Below are 11122 nucleotides of genomic sequence, written 5' to 3'. Positions count from 1 at the left end.
ATAATATTAGTTTCTGGAACTTGTCTTTTCATTGAGTTTGATTGGTTGATATGAAAAGGAGACCCCTAGGAACGCTTGTATATAAAGCTGTGAGGAGCACTCTAAGGCTTACTTCTCTAAACAATTGACAAAATAGTTTGATAACTGCTTTAAGGTCGTAGCCCACTTACACGACACCGCTGCAACATAGCTCCTTCACAACACCACCTGTACAACTAGCAGGCTACCGCAGGCAAGCTCGCTTACCGCGCGCTGTTTGCTATTTTTATTTATTTATTTAAACATCTTAATTGTTAACAAAATTACAAAGAGTTAGGCATCATTCGTACAAGAGCTTTTTAATGTCCGTTAAAAAAGCGTTCAAATTGAACAAATGCATTCCCAAGTATCTGTTCACACGTCAACGCTTTTTATAACGCACTGTTGTATTTCCAGCGCAACGCCAGGTTTTAACACAACGCTTTTTTAACGCTCGTGTGAATTAGGGCTAAGTATTTTGTGTTGTTATAGTAGTCCATATTTACTTATACTTTGATTGAGTGGGAGCGGAGTCGTGTAAGTCGGCTACGACCTTAACTATACAATGTACAAGATGGTGCGCGAGTGTAAAATGGAAAGAAACTTATCTAGCATGCCGGGCTAAATTAGCTAGTAGATACTCGTATATAAAATCGCCGGCTGGTGGTAGTTAACTAAAGTGCGTGTGTTGACGATAAGTATTCAATGCAGCAGTCTTTGGCTCATTTCAAAGCTATTCGAAGTCTAATTTACTGCAATAACTATCGAGCTTCACCGTAAACGGCTCAATTGAAAATTTGCATTCAAATCGGCTGCCATATTAATAAGGTTTGGCAAATAGAACATTTAGAGTAGACTGTTCCCTTTATATGGCGGCTTCGGCAGATGCTGTAGTCCTAGGAGTTATTGGTTATTTCATCTTATTGTCAGCAAATGTCTTTGTATTATAAGGATAATAAAATTATGGTGGCTTTTAGGGCTGCCATGTGGTTTGTGGGTTTTACGTTATTTGTAATTTAGCTGTTCATAGTGATGTTTTTATTGGCTAATTGAAAGTACACTTTATCATTTATCCAGTAAGATAATGTAGGATCATCTATTGTTTCATGATTAAAATATGTATTTCTAGTTTTTAGGGTTCAATAGCTAAATTGTTACGAAGAAACGGTTATGGTTCGTGCGTCCGTCTGTTACAACTGCTTATTTCAGCTACTTAGGCTATCATCATGAAATTTTGAAGCTTCAAATGATTTTTGCCTAACCTTTGCAAATGCAGAATCCAAAAAAGTTATTATTAGTGGAAAGTGGAAGCTTTTTACAAATGTATTGTATATTTGTTATAATCGAGTCTACATTTAGCTTGCACCCTTAGATTTGTCTGGTGCGTGACTTCGGCCTTGGCTAGTTACTACCGTACCGACTTAGTCGTGCCGCCAAGCAATTTAGCGTTCCGGTACGATGTCGTGTAGAAACCAAAGGAGTTTGGGTTTAGCGAAAACTGCCATACCCCTTCCAGGTTAGCCCGCTTCCATCTTAGACTACATCATCACTTGTTGCCCTTGGCTGCAATCTCACGTGGTGGTCCACGTGAGATTGCAGCCAAGGGCAACTTGTATCTGAATAAACAAAAAGAAGAGTTAAGCTATGAAGCGATCATATTGGTGGATTAGACACAGACACGCAGAATAGCAACGTAGCACGTCCCTGGTGGGAAGGCAGCCTTAAGAGGGCTCTCTCCGTCACTCGTTTCCACTCGTTTCATACAATCGTAGTTCCAATTTCATTTGAATATTAAGCAACCTAAGTCCATGAAATTTTGCAGACATATTCTAGAAACTAATATCTATGTCTGTGGTTTTCCAGATTTCTGTTAAAATATTCGGTTTCAAAGTTACGCGGTCTTAAAATTTTCATACAAATCTTGGAGCCCCTGTAATTTTAAAACTACATATTTTTAGAAAAATCTAAAACACCACAGACACAGATATTAGTTTCTAGAATATGTCTGCAAAATTTCATGGACTTTGCTTGCTTAGTATTCAAATGAAATTGGAACTACGATTGTATGAAACGAGTGGAAACGAGTGACGGAGAGAGCCCTGTTAAGCTCAAACAGGACGTTTGCGTCAGTCAGATTAAGTAAGCAGTAATAAGGTGCGTTAAATACGACGCGCGTACGAGTCCTGTGTCCACTGTGACACTAAAATTATCATCTTACGAGCGCCTAACTACATAGTTGCACGATCACTAAGATCTGGAGCCATACAGATCATCGGCCTCTACTCAATATTATTGCGCTTATTTCGAACTAGCTGATGCCCGCGACTTCGCCCGCGTGGATTTACGTTTGTCCAAATCCCACGGGAACTCTTTGATTTTCCGGGTAAAAAAGTGGCCTATATGTTAATCCAGGGTATAGTCTACTCGTATCTCCATTCCAAATTTCATCCAAATCCGTTCAGCCGTTTTTGCGTGATTGAGTAACAAACATCCAAACATCCACACTTTCACATTTATAATAATATTAGGATAAAGTAGACAATAGCCTTAGTAACCGAACGCTTTAATTTCGTATTTAATTTTAATCAATCTTAATTATAAACATTTATATGGGAAAGGCACTGGCCCTTATAATAAGGGCAGTCTTAGATTAGGGGCCAGAACTCCATGACACTCGCATGAAGAATGATAAATTTTCATTTCATTTCATAGCTGAAGATCTACCTGCTATGCTTTAACAGTCAAAGGAAACATCGTGAGGAAACCTGCATGCCTAAGAGTTCTCCAAAGTCTGCTAATCCACACTAGGCCAACGTATAGTAAAAAAAATATCTTTTAACTAGCTTTTAAAATTCGTTCTGTAACGCGGTCAACTTTTCAGTAGCCGGAGTAGGTACCTACTAAGACCTCAGGTAAGACCTCTTACCTAAGGTAAGAGGTACCTCTTAACTAAGTAGCCCAGAACCAATTTGGATCATCCTGATTCCAAACAATCTTGCGATTTGTCCTACCCCTAGAGTGCTTTTGTAATGCGCGAAACCAAAAGTCTTCTGGGTCTCTTAAGTTAATAGAGGCAGGATAATTACCTATTGTTTTTATGAAACGACCATTTGTGGTAATTTAGACAATACCTATTTAATAATAACGACATCTTACGCTAACTTCAGTGAGTTTACACGCAAAAAGTCACAATCAATTCTCTGACTCAGCTTTCTAACTTTATAGACATAAAAGGAGAAGCTCGGCTTTACAATAAACTAAAGTTTTTCCTTAGTCTTCTCACGGAGTCCATTAAAACTTCGATCGCAGTCATTTACACTTGTAATAAAACGACCCGCCTTTCTGTTTGACCATATCTCTGTAATAGCATCACGTAGACTCGAGTCTTTTTCACCAAGTTATTACGACTACTAAAGATGCCGTCGTGTTTTTAAACTTTTAATACATTTTGATCACAGATTTTATGAATCCTGACAAGAGAAAAACAAGTAAAAAGCATGCTAAATACTACCGATTATTCATTACACAATTATTAAAAATATAGAAAGAACTGGTAAAAAATGTGATATTATAAAATGTCATTGCTGTTTTTAAGTTAAGTAATATTAGTTAAATAATGCATCCTAAAGAAAATAAATTCGTGTGTAAGTGATGACAATATTATATTTTCAGGTAAGGAAATGAAATAGAAATAGACTTTATTATGTAAACACCAATGTAAATTTTTAAAAACCAGACGAAAAAACCTGTACAGAAGGCGGCCTTATCGCTATGAAGCAATCTCTTCCAGACAACCTGAAAGTAAATAATAATGAGTAGAAATATTGGGTTTGGGTGGACAATGGACATAGTATAATACAAGTTCTAACAAGTGTAAATTAAAAGTTTATGACATCCACAACAAGTGAAGGTTACAGTAACTAGAAAAGAGCTGATAACTTTTAAACGGCTGAACCGATTTTCTTGGATTATAGCCAAAAACACTCTCCATCAAGCCACCTTTCAAACAAAAAAAAACTAAATTAAAATCGGTTCATTAGTTTAGGAGCTACGATGCCACAGACAGATACACAGATACACACATCAAACTTATAACACCCCTCTTTTTGGTTCGGGGGTTAAAAATGATATACAAATTAGAAGTGCTCTAAAAAAAAAGTATTCCAAAAGTAAAATAAATTGTTTCTAGAATTAAATATTTGAGGAAATTTTATTTCCTCGCTACTTTTAGATGTCTAAGTAGTAAATATATAACTACCATTTTAGATAGTCAACATTTATAGATACAGCAAATTCAGAATTTAAAGTCGGCTAAGAAAGATTGCAAGTAATCGGCGCCTACGCAGCGTGTGGTAAATAATTGCGGGCAGCAAAAACGTACCGCCACAATACCAGCAACCTGAGTCAATTGACCAGTATGATCCTCCGAGTCTATTTGTCGGTACAAAAACTAATTAGAAAATGTAACTACTACACGGGGAGTCTCACTGATGACATTATTAGGAAATGCTATTAAATGTTCAAGGGCAATTCTAGGATTCTTCCATTCGAGATCGCATTACTCAGTGCAGAAAAACGTTTCAAAGGATTAGCGCGTTTTAAAGGTCCAAGCAAAGATTCAAGTTAAGGGAACTTGCCTGCCTAAGTTGTATCTTTGTAATTCTTAGTAGCTTTAGTTTTAAGTTTACGTAATTAAGTATCATTTATCATCTTACAAATCTAACAATTCTGACCTCAATGAAGGCTCGGTATCCACCTTTTACACAATCCGCCAGAATATACCATACCAGAATATCGTAGACGTTACTGTAGGCTCCCTATCAGTAATAGATAAAATTCAGAATTGGAAGGTTGACATTAATTTCGTATCTACTTCTGACCACAGAGCAATCACCTTCGATATAGTGTTAGGCAAACAAAACCAGCAAACGATACCACGGAATTCAACTAGGAAGTTTAATACCAGGAAAGCTGACTGGATGGCTTTTAAGCAGGAACTCACTAAATTACTGGATCAGGAGAAGTTTAATGAAGTTGCAATAAAGGATGCCAAATCTGCTAATGAAATCAACGACCTTGTCTGTGTCTATACGAATTGCATAACGGAAGCATGTAATAAAACTATTCCCACTCTAGGCCCATATGTTACCAAGATAATCAAATGGTGGACCAGCGAATTAAAAGAATTAAAAGCTAATGTCATACGCCTAAGACGGAAAATTAAAAAAGCAAATCCCAGAAGGAAATCTTTCGTTATACAGGACTACCTAACCGCACTAGAAGAATACAAGACATCGATATTGACTACACGTACACAAAGTTGGAAAGATTTCTGTTCTACTCAAGATAGAGAATCTATGTGGGATAAGATTTTTAGAGTGATAAGATATTCCGGAAGAAACAGCGACGAGATAATGTTGAAAACTGGTAACACTGAATTAAACCCACAAGAATCGGCAAACCTATTGGCGGAGACATTCTTTCCTTCCGATGATCCAAGCAGCGACGAAGATTACCATCGAGTGATTCGGAACACATCTAATGAGAGTGTAAAAGAACTTGACAAAGACTACCAAATCAAACCATTTCAGCTCCATGAAATTACACAAGTCTTGAATAGCATCAGTCCAAAGAAGGCTCCAGGCGACGATGGGTTTACAGCAGATATATGCAAAGAAGCATTCTATGCAAGACCACAATTACTGTTAGACCTTTTAAATAAGTGCTTAACAATAGGATACTTCCCAAAACAATGGAAGAAAGCAACAATTAAAGTTCTAAAGAAACCTGGTAAGGATGACTATACTAAACCAAAATCATATAGACCAATTGGCCTTCTTCCTCTACACGGTAAAATACTTGAGAAAATGTTTTGTAACCGTTTACTATGGACACTGGGAAGTGAAAACAAGCTGTCGGCCAGACAGTATGGATTCATGCCACAGAGAAGTACGGAGGATGCATTATATGATGCACTAACTATGATAAGAAGTGAGGTGAAGAATAAAAAGCTAGTCGCAGTAATCTCTCTTGATATCGAAGGTGCGTTTGATAATGCATGGTGGCCCAAGATTATTGAACAGCTGGTGGTTCATAAATGCGATTCACAAACATTGAAGCTCTTGGCAAGTTATCTCAGTGAAAGAACTGTTAGTCTACAATATGCCGGCTGTACCGTAGAAAAGGAAACAAATAAAGGTTGTATCCAAGGTTCCACAGGAGGTCCATTGATGTGGAACCTGCAGTTAGACCCCCTACTAAGTAAAGCAGACAGTCTGGAGGCACATGTCCAAGCATTTGCGGATGACATACTTGTCATAGCAGCCGATCACAATGCAAAGGAATTGAGCAAAAAAAGTCAATGATGCTCTAAAAGAAATAGCCGATTGGGGATTTCAGAATAAAATGCGATTTGCAGCACATAAAACCCAGGTGGTACTTATAACGAGGAAAATCAAATATGACATACCAATATTTAAATTGAACGATATTCCACTAGAAATACAACCCTCCCTTACTATACTAGGATTGACAATTGACCCTATCCTAAACTTCAGGAAACATCTCGACAAAATATACAGCAAAACAACTAATATTTATAAAGCCGTTGCCAGATCAGCCAAGGCAACATGGGGCCTGAATCCGGAAATAGTACGTACTATCTATGTTACTGTTATAGAGCCAATAGTTTTGTATGCAGCGAGCGCCTGGGCACCAATCGTTCACAAACAATACGCCAGATCACAACTCCTCAAATTAACCCGTCTTTTCGCCATAAAAATTTGCAAGGCGCACAGAACAATTTCTGCGAATGCAAGTTTTTGCTTGAGTGGAATATTACCTTTAAACATGCGAGTGGAAGAATCAGCTATGCTTTATGAAATCAAAAGGGGCATAATGCCACAAACATTTCCGGATTGTCGCATTGAAAATAAAGTGAGCCCATTTCTTTTGCCACATCCAGCTGACAGATTTCCTATTCCATACGACACAATAAATACAACAGAAGAACTTGGTACCATTTCGAATGAGGGTCCAAAAATCTTTACAGACGGAAGCAAAATTGAAGGAAAAGTTGGGGCGGCAGTATCTTGGTGGGAAAACGGATGTGAAGTTAAATATTTTACAATGAAACTTGTAAACCACTGTTCAGTATTTCAGGCAGAGCTGACAGCAATTCTTCGTGCTCTAAGGGTACTGTTGATTAAGAAAACACCACCCAAAATCGCAAATATATTAAGTGATTCGAGGTCAGCCTTACAATGCATCGAAGATCCAGATAATCTGCATCCCATAGTTTTTGAAATACGGAAAACTTTAGAGGACCTGAAAGAAGCCGGCGGGCTGGTCAATATGTTCTGGGTTAAGGCACATGCAGGTATACCAGGTAATGAACGGGCCGATGAAATAGCTAAAAAAGCAGCCCTCACTAAAAAATCTGCCCCTGTGTATGATGCACTCCCGGTCTCCTCAGCAAAGTGGATCCTGCGACAGGAGACATTGAACAAATGGCAGAGCAAATACACCACTGAACCTCAAGGCGCTGTTACGAAACGGTTCTTCCCGGATATTCGTCAAAGCTACCCAATAGTAAAGAAGTTAAAAATGAATAATCAGCTGGCACAGCTATTAACCGGACATGGTGGCTTCGGCGAATATCTCCATAAATATAAGTTAAAAGACAATCCTTTTTGTAATTGCGACGGCGTTAGCCCGGAATCGGTAGTACACGTAATATGCAAATGTCCAAAGTTTGCTTATGACAGAGCCAAAGTGGAACTGATGATGGGTTACGACGTATTAGAAGAAAATTTTCGTAACATAATTGCTAATAGTAAATGTAGAGAGATATTTTTGAAGTTTGCGCTAAAAATTATTCGGTCTGTTAATAAAAATAATAAAAGCACTTCCATATAAAACTAATCATGTTACTGTAATCTAAGATCTGTAGTACAATAATGGTTAGAAAGAAAGTAATAATTTGATATTCAATAAACAGCATATATGATTATATAAACAACAACAATAAATAACAACAATAAATATAAACAACAATAAACAGTAAATTATATTTTGTAATAAGTTAAGTAATAATAATATAGTTAACTTCTATTAAGTAATTAAATGATGTGAAATGCAACGATAGAGGATAAGGAGCTGGGAACTTAACAAAAAAAAAAAAAAAAAAAGGTTTAAGCTTAGATTAAGTATATTACAATATTAATATTATAAGTGATAGTTTTTAAGGTTGTTGCACTGTAAATAGCAACAGATAAAATAGTTATATCTTAAAAAAAAAAAAAAAAAAAAAAAAAAAAAAAAAAAAAAAAAAAAAAAAAAAAAAAAAAAATTCTGACCATCAAAAGGAGATACAATAGTACCTATTTTGAATAAATGATTTTGAGTTTTTTTTGAGAAGCAATGAGAGCACGTCTTCTATTGATTCTTGACTAGGTAGATGGAATCCTGATGCTTCTGGATTTAACTTTAATTTTATTTATCACATTGTGGCTTAGTAATAATATAGGCCCACGTATAATTACTGAGAAAGCGCTGGCTGAACGTCGTGAACGTGGACTTAAGACCTAATAGACTTCGTAAATCGAATGCTCAAGTTGGCAGCCAAAATATGTAGGAAAACGGACCCTACCTATAAGTGAAAAGTGCTAAGAAGTCGGTGTACGTAAGAATCATGAAAAATATACAGGAAAAAAAATTAACTGAGAAGTTTTGGAGGTTGAAGGAAAGGAGACCTTTTGGAAGTCGTTTAAAAATATTAAGTTTAGTTAAAAATAAATAAATAACTGTTTGTTCTAATGTTTAAAACTTAGCATTTGATAATATTGGTAGACGATTTTAAAACAGATATTCCAAATGTCTCTATTGAGTCAGCTATCGAATGCGTCGAATGCGTCCGTTCAAATGTCAGGTATTGTTAGAATAAAGGAATATCAGCTGAATTGTCAAACATTTCGAAATGAAATTCCCGCATTATGTAGTGACAAGTTTCGACAGTGTACGCAAATTTTCGAAGTATTATTGGGCTTTAAATCGCACCTAAGGCGATATCATTTTGCTATCTCGGACATTTGTCTTCCATTGATTTTCTAAACATATTCAGACGGCAGACAACTTAGGCTGATTACGCACTGCTGTAATTTCATATATTTTAAAATTCATAACAACCCTGACAAATGAAAGTTACAGTAAATAGAAAAGAGCCGATAACTTTCAAACGTCTGAACCGATTTTCTTAGATTATAGCTAAGAAAGAACACTCTCGATCAAGCCATCTTTCAAACAAAAAAAATTAAATTAAAATCGGTTCATTGATTTAGGAGCTACGATGCCACAGACAGATATACAGATACACACGTCAAACTTATAACACCCCTCTTTTTGGGTCGGGGGTTAAAAAGGAAAAGGTGACTGAGTTACTGACTGATCTATTAACGCACTGCTCAAACTACTGAATGGATCGGGCTGAAAGGCTGAAAGTCTTTTTTGAAAATTGTACTCCTAAGGAAGTAAAATAGGGGTTCGAAAGTTGTGTAACGATGAGACGATGATGATGACGTATTTATTAATCGAAAAATCTAATCACAATCGGCATCCAATTTATTTGAAACATCCGATGCATACCAACTTTGATTAACTTTTGCTCAGAGAATGTATGCAAATATATTTGCGATTGCTTTTTGTAACTAATTACTTTATTCGTTTTAAAATAACTACTAAACATCTACCCGTTAAGTCTATTTGTAACAGGATTTTGAAAAAGTAATTTCGATTTATAGAAAAATGTCTATACTTAATGTAAATGGTCAGCCGTCTAAAATCACTATATCATGGGTCTTGATTTAGGATGAGGAGAGTTTAGGGCTTAGGCCATAGTCCACCAAGCCGGCTAAATGCGCAATGGCAAACTATGATTTAAATGCTTCTTTCCAATCAAGTATATGTATAAACACTTAGTATCAATTAGTTGCTCAGTAAATAATATGTAACAATATAGTTATTATTTAGTGCAAGTCGACCCTTAAATTCCAACTGTTTAAGCTCTAAAGGTCAATGGGTCAAGTTAGCGATAAGTACAAATCATAATATATTGAAAGTCTAACTAAATTTCATTACATACAACACATGCAAATATAAACACATAAACAAATTATGACGATCATTTTATGGGACAGTATAAGATTAGTAGGAATATAAGCGATTAATTTATTGTTAGCAATGCCTAAAGATCTGAAAATCAAAATCCTTATAGGCTTTGGTTTTGTTAATAAAATGGCACATTTTTCTACTTACGATTCTGAAATACGGCATGAAAAAAAAAATTCGATTTTACGTACCTATTCTATCATAACTCTTCCTTTTGAATTTACGGTAATCAGATAAACAAGTGTAAATTAAAAATTTTCAACACCCCCGACAAATCATTTTCAAATAAATAATTATGTATAGACAACGTCCATCTTGACAGCTTGACATTTGTCAATTGACACGAATATTATGAACCTAAGGGTTATCTAACCTTCTTTTCTACAAGAAAACTAGAAAATAGCTGATAACTTTTAAACGGCTGAACCAATTTTTTTGGATTATAGCTAAGAACACTCTCGATTAAGCCACCTTTCAAACAAAAAAAAGTAAATTAAAATCGGTTCATTCGTTTAGGCGCTACGATGCCACAGACAGATACACAGATACACAGATACACAGATACACAGATACACAGACACACAGATACACAGATACACACGTCAAACTTATAACACCCCTCTTTTTGGGTCGGGGGTTAAAAAAAGAAAAGAACTGACTCATTAGATAAAGTCCAGTCCAAATACTTAAAGCTAGAAAGCTGTAATTTTGCGTAGAATTTCCTTTTGTAATGCAGCCAAGGAATAAGGTCGGAATTTCTGAAACCCTACAGATTTCGAAAAATGAGGATTTATTTAAACATACCTACCTATTTTCGCCGACCAAAGCCGCGGGCGGTAGCAAGCTAGTTTTTTTTTTAATTTTAGCCGAAGCCTTATTCAATACTAGTTTATGCCGTCCGTGTAGAATACACAAATTACAAACCCCTGGGTTGAAATCT

The 11122-nt window shown here is 36.1% G+C and overlaps 1 protein-coding gene across 1 annotated transcript; it reads left to right on the top strand.

Annotated features, from left to right (window-relative positions):
* The first annotated feature begins 7146 nt into the window (after nucleotides 1-7146).
* LOC123872063 lies at nucleotides 7147-7935 on the top strand. Its single transcript, XM_045916193.1, has one exon. It carries the CDS (start codon nucleotides 7147-7149, stop codon nucleotides 7933-7935), a length of 789 nt encoding a protein of 262 aa, XP_045772149.1.
* The last annotated feature ends 3187 nt before the right edge of the window (nucleotides 7936-11122 follow it).

The sequence above is a fragment of the Maniola jurtina genome, chromosome 14 (assembly GCF_905333055.1).
Source record: "Maniola jurtina chromosome 14, ilManJurt1.1, whole genome shotgun sequence".
Classification (NCBI taxonomy): Eukaryota; Metazoa; Arthropoda; class Insecta; order Lepidoptera; family Nymphalidae; genus Maniola; species Maniola jurtina.
Note: the sequence above shows the minus strand (reverse complement) of the source record. Positions and strands in the feature narration are given on the sequence as shown.

Excerpts from the sequence above, each read along its gene's own strand:
- LOC123872063 (XM_045916193.1), top strand. The coding sequence starts at position 7,147 with ATGAAACTTGTAAACCACTGTTCAGTATTTCAGGCAGAGCTGACAGCA.